Below are 15,071 nucleotides of genomic sequence, written 5' to 3' on the forward strand. Positions count from 1 at the left end.
GGAATACGAAAGGTGGATTCTTGATTCTCGAGCCAAAAAGCAGAGACAGGAGCAATTGTCAAAATTTTGGTGTCCTTCATTCGATTTCATCCTGGACACTACAGAAAATGGGCTTAAAGTGTAAAAAACCGAACTTCTCCTTTAAGGAGTGGAAGGAAAAAGAGTAATAATTTTCCAAAATGCCTGAAGTTTTGGTTTCACATCTGTATTAGCCATCTTTATTTTAATTAATAAATGAAACCCATTGCAAAAAGGTACCTAAGTAGTAAGCAAATTCCAAATTAAAGGGAAACGCCATTTTTTTTTTTTACATTGGGCCCTTAATTTTACGTTATGACATCATGTTCTACTCTCCCATATGAGTTTGTGTCATTTGGAGCTGTTCTGAAGATATTTTGTTAGGTTATACGACTTGAAGGCACAAACTATCTTCATGTTTCTGGGCCTTGGTGTGTCTTCCTGCAGGCTGATGTAGCTGTGCTGGTGGTGGACGCCAGCAGAGGGGAGTTTGAAGCTGGCTTTGAAGCAGGGGGGCAGACCAGAGAGCATGCTCTGCTGGTGCGTTCGCTGGGTGTCACTCAGCTAGCCGTTGCAGTCAACAAGATGGACCAGGTAAGATCTGCTTCACACACGCACCTTTTATATAAAAGATGCATGTGCATATATTGAAGTTAAGGCTGTGAAAACTGGGAATAAATACACCCCTGTAAAACCAGACATAATTTATACTGATATGTATACAGCTGGGATTTCTATGTACAGAGGTGTGATTAATACATCTTCTTATGATGAAATACTGGATGCAATACAGTTATACTATATGCATCCTCCAAATGGCGAAGGAAAAACATGAAACGTGCATTACAGTGTCCTCCAGCCACATTAATAAGTATTCAAATTTTTATGCAAGCAGAAATAAGATAAAAAAAAAAACAATTTATTTTATAAATGCACTAAGGAGATGAGATTTTTTCCCAAATAAGAGTATTAAACATTTTCCTTCAATAGCATATTTTTCTGGTTTTGTCAATATTATTGTTAGGCTTAATTGTTTGCTTTTTTTCCTCTGCAGAATAAAAACTGTAGTTAATTAAATGTGATCTGATTTGGCATCTATGCTGTGGCTCAATGTTAGGGTTGACTAAATAGGATTTTAACTTTTAGAGAAATCTATATTATACTGAGATGTTTCCATCCAAAGAAAGGACAGCATTATGAAACTACATTTGTGTTTTTGATTCCTATAATCTCCTGCATGGTGCTGACAAATTTCGATTTCACTGCCTTGCTGACGGGGGAACTTTCATCTTTTTTTTCCCTTTGTGTGTGTGCGTGTGTGTGTGATGTAGGTAAACTGGCAGCAGGAGCGTTTCAAAGAAATCAGTTCAAAACTCGGTCAATTTCTAAAACAGGCAGGATTCAAGGTGGGTTGGGTCGAAGTCTGTATTAGTTGCATCACATCATCTCCATGTTGCTAAATAAAATTAGCTAGAAAATATGTTTTCTGGTCTTTCTGTCTCATTAAACTCGTATCTGTTTATCTAGGAGTCGGACGTTTACTTCGTCCCCACCAGCGGCCTGTCAGGAGAAAATCTCACCACTAGAAGTACAGTGTCAGAGCTCACCTCTTGGTACACGGGGCTCAGCCTGTTGGAACAAATTGGTAATCCACAAGATAATGGATCCACTGGGTCAAAACCTTTTATGCATTTTTATATTTAAAATCTTTATTCGGGCATGCTTCAGTAGCCCAGTGGTTAGCCCAGACAACCCATGTACGGAGGCCTTAGTCCTCACCGCATATCTCTTCCCCTTCTCTAATACCCCCATATCCTGTTGGCCTACTGCCCAAAAAACAAGCCACTAGTGGCAAATTATCCGGCAAATTAGATGCCGAGGTACAAATGCACAAACATTTCTTTGCACATTTCTTACCCTTTATGATATAAAATGTTGTTAAACTAACCAGTGGATGGATTTAATTAACTGCAAAATGATTTTTAAGATAGGTTCCAGCGATTTTCTCCTTTCCTAAAATTTGGACTGATTATCGACTCTTGAAAGGTGTAAATATTTTGTTTTTAGAAATCAATTAGTTTGTCTTACCTAAAATAAATACACAAATTCTTGGAGTTTGAACTAAATCGGCAAATTTTTGCAGTTGAAATGTTAAAGCAGGTGTCATCTTAAAAAGGAAAGATACATAGCTTTAAAAGATTTTGTTGAACTTTTCAAAATAAAACCAGTTGACTTAGACTTAGACAGATTTTATTTTGTCATTTTGTGTCCACAAGTTTATTCAAAAAAAAGTTTGTTAAGTACAGCTCTCTAGACCATTTCATTTTTTAAGTGCAGCCTTGATAAAGCTAAGTAGTGGTAAAAACATTGTGATGGGGAAAAAAAAAACACTGGTAAAAAAATGATGTTAACATATGACTAAAAGAGGCATAGTCATGTATTATACCCATAAGAAGCATAAAGAATGTGAAAAATAAAGTAATAAATGCTAAGTGTTTATGATCACAGTGTTCATTTAGTCCCATTTTAAATATGAAAAGAATTTTTGCACCAGACACGGGGAGCAGAAATGAACATTGTAGACAGTTGCTGGGATGACGCATCCATCAACATTAGCTCCTGATTCAATGAAGTCCAACCATTGAGTGCTTCTCCTGTCTTATCCCTATTGGCATTCGATCCTTTTTTTGGATGTTTTATTTTTTTAACACTTAATCTCTGACTTCTCTTTCGCTTTGCTACATTACTTCCTTGTTTACAGATAGAACGCAAACTGAATGTCTTGCCTCCAGGCACGTAACATTGTCACGGAGAATATTTGAAATGCTTACATTTATTAACAAATGCAACAATAACGTTCGAATTACAAAAAAAATATGAAATATAATAAGACTGAAGGGAACCATGATCTTAATACAGAAAACCGTTGTATGCAACCAGAGTGAAGGGAGCTCTTGGCGCAGAGCTAGGACCGTTTAGCTTTTGTCAGGATAAATTGACTGACATACAGAAATCCTATTGTTGTAATAAATTTCACAAAAAAAACTTTTTCTTATTGAATGGCACTGATAATCAATGTTTATAAAAGATCATAAAGTAGGAATTAGCTGTAGAGTTTATTTGGTTTGTGCAAAAATACATTTCTTTTTTATTATAATCTGAGATGGAAAGGTTTTTTTTGTTGTTGTTTACTTTAATTTCATTTTAATTTGATCTGTTTACATACCCACAGTTGTGACAGGATATTCACACCCTGTTTACTGACCAAAACTGTGGTTTCTTTAGAGATTTGCATGCGTATTTTGGCTTGTAATGACTGTCAAAGTGCTGACCTTTCAAACTCTGTCTGGTACCAGAGAACATGATTCAGTGTTGAACATTACGAGACGACTTAATATTATTTGTTTTTCCTTCTCTTCATGGTTTTTACTTCCCTTTCTTCTGCTTATCTTGTCTTTCCCCTGAAGATGCATTCAAAGCCCCTCAGAGGTCTATAGACAAACCTTTCAGACTGTGCGTCTCTGATGTGTTCAAAGGTAAAAAAAAAAAAATCACCTTTTCAGATGTGGCATTTTATAAACGATTATTATTATTATTTTTTTTTAAATGTCCTTAAATTTGTGAATCTGTTTCCAGACCAGGGCTCAGGCTTCTGCGTTACAGGGAAGATTGAGGCTGGTTACATTCAGACAGGAGACAAAATACTGGCAGTGCCTCCCAATGAAACCTGTACAGTTAAAGGTAAGCCCTGAATCATGCATGCTTTTATTATTTTTCCCTTAAACCCTGTTTAAGTTATCATTTCTCCTCCTAAGTTTGTTGTTTACTTGAAGCAAATCTTCTATTTCTTTTATCACAAAAAGGCATGAAATGATATCAATTCACATAATGCACCAAACTTCAGTTTTGTCCTTCTTTGTTTGGCTATTGATGATAAAAACTGCCACCCTCTGGCGACTCTCTGAATTGCATGATGTTCTGCAGGAATCACTCTACATGACGAGGCTCTGGACTGGGCTGTAGCTGGAGACCATGTCAGCCTCACAGTCACTGGAATCGACATCATCAAAATTAAGTAAAGACAGATCGTTCTAGAACCAGATCTTATTTCTTTGCATTACCAAATGCCTTTTAGACTATTACATTGTGAGGCTATGCAGTAGTAAACTCTTACAGATTATGTGTATTTTAACTCCCAGCATTCTGTCTGCACGTTAATTTACTTCCCTACAGTGTCGGCTGTGTGTTCTGTGATGTTAAAGAGCCAATCCGCGTCTGTACTCGATTCAGAGCCAGAATCCTGCTCTTCAATATCGAGGTTCCGATCACAAAAGGCTTCCCAGTAAGTGCCTCCAATCACAATCTGGTAACATTGCACCTCTGTTTTTATTTATTTTTTTATTTTTTTCGTTATAAGTACATTGTGTGCTTTCAAATATTTTTGTTAGTTTTTTTCTATAAAACAGTTTCAAGATCTCCTCTAGTTGTTCTGTTCAAAATATAGCTTTATTAGAGAATAATTTTAAAGTGATAGATTTCAACCATGTATCTGCTAATGATGATTATGACTAACATCTTATGAAAACATGCTGAGGAAGGTTCTCAGTCATCCAGGTCATAGTCATTCCGTAAAAATTAAAAAAATATCCACTGGACTTGGTTTCCAAGATTTGAAGACGTTTCGCCACCTCTCCAGGAAGCTTACCATTTGCATGTTTCCAAGCGATACAAGGCTTTGTCTATATAAGACTCACACTCACTGCGGATCCAGACATTTGAGTTGAGAAAGCTTCCTGGAGAGGTGGCGAAACGTCTTCAAATCTTGAAAACCAAGTCCAGTGGATATTTTTTGAATTTTTACGGAAGGATCTCATGAAAACCAAAGATTTTGTTTCTCTGAAATACAATATTGCATAAGACCAATAAAACAGGCTATTTAATACAGAAATCCTTTTGTGGCCTGTGCAATAATAAGGAAGACTGCTGACTTTGCAGTTGTTCAGCAGACACTCAGACGCCTGCTACAAGGAGGTTTACCCACAAAACATCACTGCTAACGAAGCAGATTTTTTACAGAGGGCTCTAAATATTTCATTGTAAGAAAACTAAAAAAAAAAGGCAGTCTTTAAAACTCAGAAGATTCAGGGAGAAAAAAAAATTTCATTTAAATTGGCAGTCACTGATTGAGAATCTGAGAATATAGTGTAGAGGCTCATAATCGGCATTGCTGGAGGTTCTGTGAATTTCCACATTCTGTGATGCTTTGGGAGCCATGTCATCTACTGGTAACCGACTTTGGTGTTATATCAATTGCAAAGTTGGCTAAGCTGTCTACCAGGAAATTAAAGAAGAGATTGAATTAGCAGGTTGCAAAACTACCAGTACCTGCTTTAATAGTCACTGTGCTTGGCTGGCAGGTAAAGTCACCAGTTCCAACAATGCAGAAACTGAAGGCCATTATTAAACCAACCTTGGCCTTCATTTTACCTTAACAACGCTGCAGGCTGATCACCCTCACAACACACTTCATTGATGTAAAAGGAGCCTCAAACATTTACTGAGAGAAGACAGTGTGCTATATGGGAATAAACTAACTGTCCACTATGCTACATTTATTGTTAAGAATAATTGAGTTATATTTTTTATTGGTCTTTTATATTACACATTGTACAGGCTATGAAGCATAATCATCTACATTTACAAGAATTAAAACCTACAATCTTTCTGGGTGTAATAAAATTTTATAGTAAATTAATTTCAGTTTTTGGATTTAATTTCTTATTAAATTAACTTTATTCATATTTTAACATACCTGTATGCCTTGAAGTCTAATGAAAGTGGAGATTTGTCGTTATCAGTTGTAAGTGGAAGGTTCCTCCACCATCTAGATACATATATATATACTGTATATATGGATTTTCATTGGGGTTTTTAGGCCTGAATAAGGATGGAAAAAGAAAATAAAGGGAAAAGAAATCCTAATTTATTTATCTGTGAAAAGATTCTTTAGAGATGGGGCTGCTCTTGGGGCTGCTCAGTGGAGTTTGCGTTCGTGGGTTCTCTCTGGGTACTCCGGCTTCCTCCCACAGTCCAAAAAGATGACTGTTCGGTTAATTGGCGGAAAACTAGATATTTGAATTTAGTAAAGTTGTTAATTCTGACATGACCAAATGTTTCCTAACAATTACAGTCTACCTTAATGTTCTTGTCAGTCGTAAATTAGACTGAAAATGTTCAGTTTTACAATATAAATCAGTTTTAAACAAGTTTGATTAAGAGTAAATCAGTTCTGTAATGGATGCTGTGGCCTCTTGAGAAATTAAAGGTTTCCCTCCAGGCCTCTTCTTCTTTGTTTGATTCAACAGATTGAGCGAATCAACAGGACACCATCATCTTAAGACTTAACTACAGTTGCACAATGATTTTCCAGCTCTTTCTGCCCTACTTTAATGTGAGCTTGTAAAAAAACTATAATGTTTGCACGTGTTTTTTTGTACAGGTGCTGCTGCATTACCAGACAGTCAGTGAGCCGGCCACTATCAAGAAACTAATCAGCGTTCTACACAAGAGCAGTGGTGAAATCCTCAAAAAGAAACCAAAGTGAGTTATCAGTCCCTTTTATTTACATCAATAGATTCAGTCTCTGAAGCTATTTTTCCCTTTAATTAAAACCACCATGCAGCTGCACCTCCACGCTTTCTATCTGGAATTAGTTTCTGAATTTCTGTATCTAATTTATTGGATGTCTCTGTGCCATGGGTTAAATATTCATCTTTCTCAGAATCATTATCATTCCAGGTGTCTTTGTCTGGGTTCCCTCTGCCGAACCTTTGGCTGTCCCTGATATTATTTATTTTATTAAGAGGGCAAATGTTTCCTCATCGCACACCATCCATTATTAAATGTTTACTTACTGATTGTACAGACACAATTTTATATCAACAGTATCAAGAGCTTGATGTTGATCCTATGAGTATTTTTTCTTTTAGGTTTATTAAGTTTAATCACAGCATCTTTTTGGTTAAATTTGTTTCTAAAACCAAATGTTGACATGTTTGTAGTTGATCTGAAAGTCTTCTGTAGCTCTTGGCTCATTTCTACTTAGTTTAAGATCTTCTAAACTTTCTTAGAAGACCTATTTACTGCTGCGTTTATCCTTTTAAAGGCCTTAAAAGCAGGAAACAGGATTTTGTGGTGGAAGAAATGTCCAACGGTTGTTTGTGTATTATTGAATTGAGCGCATGTGTCAGTCCCCCTCTTTCGGAAAAGTTCTCTATGCTAGAAACTCCTCTGCCGGGTATTTTGTATTTAAGCTTGAGAGGCAGCAAAGTGCCAGGATCAGCCTACTCAGCAGGAAATATCCATTAGATGAAGAGGTCTCTGCCGGCATTATCACTGCAAGTTATATTTACAAGTTGTAAATTGTAAATTTGTACAACAAACTATACATTTTTGTTCTCACTGCTGCTACAGATGAAAATCGCCTCTTCTCAAACTAGCCGCATGTAGCTAATAGATACAGCTAGGCTAACAACAGGCAATTCAAACAACACATTCTTTGTTGTCAACGTATCATTTTACATATTTTTGACGGTATGTGTTTCATAATTTAAAGAAATACAGTAGTTACTACAGAATTAAAGGTAATTTACCTGTCCAGCAGAAGTTTTGTGACCAAAGCATCTTTTTTCAGACCCTTTTGCTCCTTCAGGGATCGCCATCTCCGAAAAGAATATCCTAAACACACACTTAGCCGGCTCCGTTCTCTTAACACTTTCTCTCCTCTTTTCAACTACGTCTAAAAAAGTAATAAGTAAATAATTTCTTTTCTGGTTAGGTTTGTCAGAATTCTTTTCAGCCATTGATGCTCCAGTTTATACAAAAGAGCGAACACATAAGGAAAAAAAGTCGCAGCAGCAAACAAGTGTAGGAATACTTCTTCATGCTTTGGTGTAATGGCGGACCGCTAGCCAAAAAGCATATGAGTTACACTTGGGGCCTATTTAAATAACATAATCGCGGCACGTACGCAAAGTGTTTGATTGACAAACAAGTAGCCAATCCACTTTCAACATTAGGCTAAGTGGATTGGCTAAAGCTTTGTAGGAACCACCAGCCCAGGGTTTATGGATTTACATTTTTTGAAGGGGGGAATCCTAAGTACAAGAATGCCATCCATCAATTAATTCATTTTAGATTAATCTGGACACCTAATTTCTGAATCAAATTCTCTTTCATACCTTTAACCAGCTCTTCTGATCATGATGATTAGTTCTCCAGATAGAAGCATACCAAATCTGATTTATGATATTGAACTGAGGAAAACTTCCTTACAAAGTGTTAATTATTAAAGCTCTCATGTGCATTTGCTAGGATAGGTCTGTGTTTTTTGACAGGGTTATTTCTTAAGTCATCTGGTTATTATTTTAATTTTTCAGTAGTGCTGAAACAGATTGTTTTAATGTCCTAAGTGACCTGAAAAAAAATAAAAACATAAAATGATTCTCAGTGATCAAATGCGGCTGCAATTTTCAAAGGATTCTTTAATTTGTTTTTGTTTTTTGGAATTAAAAAAAATATAAATAAAGAGTTGCATAGTTTGGCTTCCTGTTCAGAGAAGGCTGAATGCCCAAAGATTTTTTTTTTCCTCAGGAAAACTTTGACATTCCCACAGGCTCTGAGTGGGAGTATGACTGTCTGAGGTCAGATTGTGTCCATATTTATACATAACTGGAAAACTTACAGTGTTTACCTCCTGTTTGTTTGATGCTCAGGTGTTTGAGTAAAGGTATGAATGCGATTGTGGAGATTCAGACCCAGAGGCCTGTGTCATTAGAGCTCTATAAGGACTACAAAGAACTGGGCCGCTTCATGCTGAGATATGTTGGTTCCACCATTGCTGCAGGTGTTGTCACAGAGGTAAGGTTGATCTTTTGTATTTTTAGCTCTTGCATATTGCTTTTACTCTTTGTCCTAACTTACTATGTTTCTCTTATATCTTAGATATTTTCCTTTATTTGACTAAATATGATTTCTGTCCCTTTCAACTCTCTTCATTGCAGATCAAAGAGTGAAGGTCATTCCCACGAACAAAGAGCAATTCAGATCGTGCTCTGCAGCACTTTTGTAGCCAGAGACACTGAGCAGTTCTTCCAATATATGCCACTCATGGGGTCCGAGCACCTTTTTCATCCCCCCAGCTCTCCCATTACTGCAGTGGCTACTTGACCTGACCATCACAATCAACACTAACTTCACCCCAAAAACTCATTTTCAATAAAGTTAATGCAGTAATCAGACTAAATAAACGTCCTATTCAAAGGATTTCCATTGAAGGAGCTTGTAAGGATCATGAACAAGTTAAATGTAGTAAATAATTGTTTTAAATAGGATTTTCAGAAATTAATCTAAAGCTTCAAAAACATCAGTTTGGAATCTGTGAACAATATATATATATATATATATATATATATATATATATATATATATATATATATATATATATATATATATATATAAAATCTTTTTTTTGCTAAAAGATATTTTGCTTCCTAAGTTAGCTCAGGGGTAAAGGTGAACAACATTTGAATGCTTTTTAGTTAAACAAAACAGGTTATCTACTTTAAAGATGATGGTATAAGATAATCCAAATGGAAATTCAAGTGAAGTTGCAAATAAAAAAGGGCTTTCCCCCCCCTTATTACCTCATTGAGGGGGAGGGTTATTTCAGTTGGAAAAATAAAAAATAAAATTGAAATGAGCTCTTCATCAGGTGCTGGTCTGTGTTTTGATTTGCAAACTGAGTCTACGACAAAACAATAAAAGAGCAAAGGCACCAAAGTTATTTATTGTCGCAAATGAAAAGTGTAAAAGTCAGTTTCAGGCTCTCATTTCATTGCATCTAATCAATACTTACAAAAATGACTTCAAAGTAAGAACTAGAAACCAACCTTATAGACCAGTTACTAACGGCACCTACAAGGTGTTATTCAGCAGCCTAAATGTTTCCAGTTCAATAAAATTACATTATGACTAATATTCTGTTTCCTGTCGATTTGTTTGTCCCACTGTTATTCTATAACTGAATGATATACATTCCATATATACATGTTCAGTTGCTCTTCATTGAACCTTTTCAGCTGCATCAAGTGGGAAAAGTTGGTGCAAATCCATTTCCTCTCTTTGCAGAGTTGTTTATTCAGATTTGTGTGAGCTCTTTGCGTGAGTTTTTCTTCAGACACTCCTTTGTATGTGATAGGGTTGTTATTCTGCTAAAACATGAGTCACTCCAGTCTGAAACCCCAAAATTCCCTGGAGTTGGTTTTAACGCAGGATGTCTCTGTACTTGTCTGTTGTAATTTTGCCCTGTGAATGCCCTTACAACATAATGCGGCCACCACCATGCACCACTGTGTGGATGGACCTCCAAAGATGAAGCCTGGTATCCAAACATGAAGCCTGGTATGCATACACAAATAATTCCATATCTTTATCATCAAAATCTGCAAGTAAGTTGTTTTACTGATATTACTAACAACATTTACAGGAAACTGATGCAATACTCCCTGGAAGTCTGACACATTAATATACATCATCTGTCTTTTACCATACTATTGTAATAATTTTTTTTTATTTTTTTTATTTAAGCACCCATGTTCGTCTGCAAACAGAAGGAGAAAACAAATCTTCCAGCAGCATCCAAGGCAGGCAGTTTGTGTTACATGCTTTGTTAATTAGAAACCAAATATTATATAAAAGGTCAAAGCCTTTGTTCTTTTAATCCAGTGGTTCGAATCTTAGTAAAATACAGCTCAGATTTTTTAGTATCCTACATATTTAATTTTTGCTGAAATTAGGCAATGTTTTTTTTTTCTTTGCAAGAAATGCTGATTTATGACTTCTAATCTTGCACACTCAACACTACTTATTCCACTTTAAAAGACCTAATGGAATTGAAGTAGACAGAGCACTGCTTTTCTATGTTAAATTAAATATATATGCAGATTATTTCACATAAATTTACCAGACTAAGTCATCACACCTTTGTATTTATAGCTAATTCTGATCGTTGTTGATAAACTATTTTTGTAATGATTCAACTCTTGGTATACTGTCTACACCTTTAATATTTGAGTGTATTCCGCTATCAGCTTTGTTGTTAATCTCTCACTATAATGGTGACTTGGAAAAATTATAAGTCACCCCTGCAGCTGAACACAACACTATCTGGTTATGAGAGAGGAGGCTGCTTTGTGGGACGGTCAGTTCAACACCTGCTTTACTTAAGCTTGCTTCTGGGCTCTGGTCGGTAGCAGCGGCTGTCATTTTTACAGTTTCTCTTATTAGTTTTGAGGTTTTCCTTAACTACAACCATGCCAAAAAGCTCAGAAAAGCATTCCTATCTGGTTCTGGAGAACTATATTGGAGGAAAGTTCATCTCCGGTAAAAGTCATATCGACTCCTACAACCCTTCCACCGGTGAGGTCTACTGTAAGGTACCAGACAGTGGTAAGGAGGAGGTAAGGTGTCACAAAGTTTATGATTTCTTAATGGTTCTGACATGTATGTTGTTCCTCGGCTGCAATGTCCTTTTTTTCCTCATATAAGCCTTTGAATGACTTTACATATTTACCTTTTTATTTTTTTCAATTCTACTGACTAAATTGTTTTTAAATATGTATACGGATTTTTAGCAGAATATCTGTTAATGCATATTAAGTTAGGCATCTCCTGTAAAACATTTCAGCAAGAAGCACCTTTGCTCTTTGCAGAGTCAACACACAAGTAATCATTAAACAAGCATGTCAATAAACTGACTTTTGGAAGGTGGAAATATGAGATCCTTAGTTGTGTCTTGAAATAAAAAGTACAAAGTTTTTTGTTTTTTTTTAGTTTATATAGAAAGAAAAATACAAAACAGATTTAGTTGTTTATGGAGTGTCAGTAAAAATCCAGCTGTTTCGATACCTGGGAGCTGTTGAAAAGGTTCTCTACTTTGTCCACTAGTAACTTTACACACCAAAAAGTACATAATCTAAATATTTAAGTAACTTTTTAACTGCAAAATTGTCCAAAAAACTTTTATTTTAAATTTTTGTAGGGGCTCTACAAGGACCAGAAACGTTTACTTTAGGTAGTCAAACTCCAAACTGCCACTGTCCTACAAACCCCATAATTTCCACAATTTGTGTAATGAAAATCACTTTATGTCTGCAAATGAAAAATTTTACAATACGGTAAAATAAAGATTTAACATAAAAAATGTTAATATCCTTTATCAAAATCAGTTATTGAAGAACAAAAATGTGCAAAAAACAAAACAAAAAACCTAACCATGGTCAAAGTCAAATGATGGTTCAGTCCTCATCTTGATATTTATTCCGTCGAGTGAATTTAACTAGGAGAAATTTTAAATTTTTTAAACAACAAAAACATTTGATAAAAATCCATAAAAATTTAAAATGAGACTTAACATATGTTTGCGTGTCAATATAATTATGAATTTGTGATTGAATAATGTGGAAAAAAGCAAAATGAAATGCTGTACAAGTAAAACAATGTGAGCCATAGTGCTCACAATTGCTTGTAATTATGCTTTTGTATTTCAAAAAAGTATAGACGTAAATATTCATGTCTAAATCCAAGTCTTGCTGTTAATCCTGTCTCCTCTCTGTTCCCTCTTTCAGTTACGATCTCTTCGGTGTTCTTATTGATCCTATACAACCATTTCCTTTTCTTCCCTCATCTTACCTTTTCTGCCATTTTGTCTTCAGTTTTTAATTGATGAGTCTCCTTGTCTGTTTTTTCCCAGAAAGTTCTTCCTCATGTTGGTCGATTGATGCAAATATTCTGATTACATAGCATCAGGTTTGGATAGTAGCCAGTTTTATTTACAACTATGACCATGTAAAGATGCTAAATCCTTTGACAAAAATGGGAATAATAGTAATCTAACCTTCCCCTCATTTTGAAGTAATCCTTGCTTATTTTGCATACCCAAATGGAAAAGCAAATAACTTAGAAACTGTAAGCCAAAATTACATTTGTGATACACTATTTGAAAGCTAACACCTTCTAGTTTCTGAATATAAATGAAAATTGTGTGAGTAAAACACAGCCCAAGCCGCATCAGTTCAAACATTACTCAAAGTAAATTTTTTTCTCGAAAATAATAGGTCTTTTTTGAACAGCATTAGTGAAGACATGCTGTAGAACAGGCATGTCCTATTGGATTATATTTGTTCTTCATCATGCCATCTACAAATGCAGAAAACTTCAGACCTCTAGCTACCACAGTTCCAGAGCTGTGGAGCTTTGAACTTTTGGTGTCACCAGCGTCTCCAAATCTCCCAAAAGTGCCAAATTGTTCCAAATGCTTTTACTTCTCAACTATTTGACCCACAGAATAAAACTGAAGCATTTTGATGGCCACAAAACATTTATGGAGCGAGTATTTCCACTTTTATTCAGAATCAGTGTATGTAATAAAATGTAATATTTATAAGCCTAAAAATTGTATTGCATTTTAATAAAACAAAATCAACGTCCAACCTTCTAAAAGCTAACTTTTCTGATGTCAAAAACTGGACGTTATGTGACGATTTTCTCATCATGGAATCTTTTTATTATGAATATGCTGGATTACTTTTAATCTGTGGGCCCTTACGGACGAATAGAGTATAAACAATTGAGGATTGGATTTATAAAACGGGTTCTGGATGCATTCAAAGGTATGTCGTGGCTGCTTTGTCATGTTTACATTTTGACATGCTGCCATATTTGTGTTAATTGTGCTTTGGTGCTCGACGTCTCCATTAAATAAACTTGGTGGTTCAATTGTGTAGAATCTAAGCTTTCCAACGAAGTCTAACAGGTCTATAGTGGTAAACATTTTACTAGTGTAATTTTCATGCGTTCTGAGTTGTTAGTTGTAAACACTTTGAAATGGGTCCCCGGCGCCCCGGTGGGTTTTGAGATGCTAATCTCCTGCATGCGATTATAATTCATATTGGTTGGAACAGAAAGCAGTGGGTAACACTTCTACTTTATAACAGGGGTCTTCAACATTTTCCAGGCCAAAGACCCCCAAACTGATGGCGAGATGGAGCGGGGACCCCCTAATTATATATATTGTATACAATTATATCAAACTGGTCCTATAGTCACTCTATTACAGATGAAGTAATGTAATGAAAGTAATTTCTCCCTGGGATTATTAAAGTATTTCTGATTCCTGGTTGATGGGCCAGGTGTTGTGAATGAAATGGTGCCCATCTTGAAAGAGCTCCTGTGTGTCGCTGAATGTGTGCATTGATGACTGAGAGACATCTTCTGCCTCCATTTATCTGTTTACTACAGTGTGTTGAATAATGTTAATGTGTATTTAAAGACATTTCAATTGGTGGGGAAAAAAAAGTCTAATCAACCAAAACTTTTGTGACCCCTTTGCAGTACCTCCCTGGACCCCCTAGGGGTCGCGGACCCCCTGTTGGAGTATGTTGTCTAAAACTATTTCGCATAACGGTCACTGGGCAGTACATTCCTCTCTAGAATCCCTTGATAGTCTGGAGATTTCATAACAGTCTCCTCCATGTTTTACAGTAGGGACAGTGTTCTTTTCCTGATATGTCTTTCTGTCTGTGGACATACGGCTGATGTGCTTTGGCAAGAAACATTTCTATCTTATTTGTCCATAGGACCTTCTCCCAGAAGCTTTGTGGCTTGTCAACATGTTGTTTTGCAGTTTTCTCTCTGTTTTGTCATGTTTTGTTTTCAACAATAGTGTCTTCCTCTGTTCCACTACTTGGACATGGTCTTAAATGCTTTATTTTTAACATGCTTGTCTATAATTTTAGGGAGTGGCGAACTAGTGGTTAGGGCATAGAGCTTGGAATCCTGAGGATCTGAGTTTGAGCCCCACTCCCTAGGACTGACATTCTGGGTCCCTGAGCAGAGACCCTTAACCCCACACTGCTCCCCGTGCGCCGCACAATGGCAGCCCATTGCTTCATAAGGGAATGGGTTACATGCAGAGAGTTTATTTCCTTGCTCTG

General features: G+C 36.1%; 2 protein-coding genes across 2 annotated transcripts in view; both read left to right on the forward strand.

The window, feature by feature from the left end:
• The window catches only part of hbs1l (HBS1 like translational GTPase), a 37,276-nt gene extending 27,817 nt beyond the window's left edge, over window positions 1-9,459 (forward strand). The window contains exons 9-18 of the mRNA XM_015394507.1: window positions 466-612; window positions 1,350-1,424; window positions 1,546-1,663; window positions 3,486-3,554; window positions 3,655-3,759; window positions 4,003-4,093; window positions 4,252-4,360; window positions 6,518-6,618; window positions 8,793-8,937; window positions 9,081-9,459. Of these exons, the coding sequence (XP_015249993.1) occupies window positions 466-612; window positions 1,350-1,424; window positions 1,546-1,663; window positions 3,486-3,554; window positions 3,655-3,759; window positions 4,003-4,093; window positions 4,252-4,360; window positions 6,518-6,618; window positions 8,793-8,937; window positions 9,081-9,092 (972 nt within the window). The 3' untranslated portion in view covers window positions 9,093-9,459. The remainder of the gene's footprint in view (window positions 1-465; window positions 613-1,349; window positions 1,425-1,545; window positions 1,664-3,485; window positions 3,555-3,654; window positions 3,760-4,002; window positions 4,094-4,251; window positions 4,361-6,517; window positions 6,619-8,792; window positions 8,938-9,080) is intronic.
• A 1,789-nt stretch (window positions 9,460-11,248) lies between these two features.
• The window catches only part of aldh8a1 (aldehyde dehydrogenase 8 family member A1), an 8,928-nt gene continuing 5,105 nt past the window's right edge, over window positions 11,249-15,071 (forward strand). The window contains exon 1 of the mRNA XM_015394500.1: window positions 11,249-11,580. Coding sequence (XP_015249986.1) covers window positions 11,391-11,580 — 190 coding nt within the window. The 5' untranslated portion in view covers window positions 11,249-11,390. The remainder of the gene's footprint in view (window positions 11,581-15,071) is intronic.

The sequence above is a fragment of the Cyprinodon variegatus genome, unplaced genomic scaffold (genome assembly GCF_000732505.1).
Source record: "Cyprinodon variegatus isolate N-32 unplaced genomic scaffold, C_variegatus-1.0 Scaffold690, whole genome shotgun sequence".
Classification (NCBI taxonomy): Eukaryota; Metazoa; Chordata; class Actinopteri; order Cyprinodontiformes; family Cyprinodontidae; genus Cyprinodon; species Cyprinodon variegatus.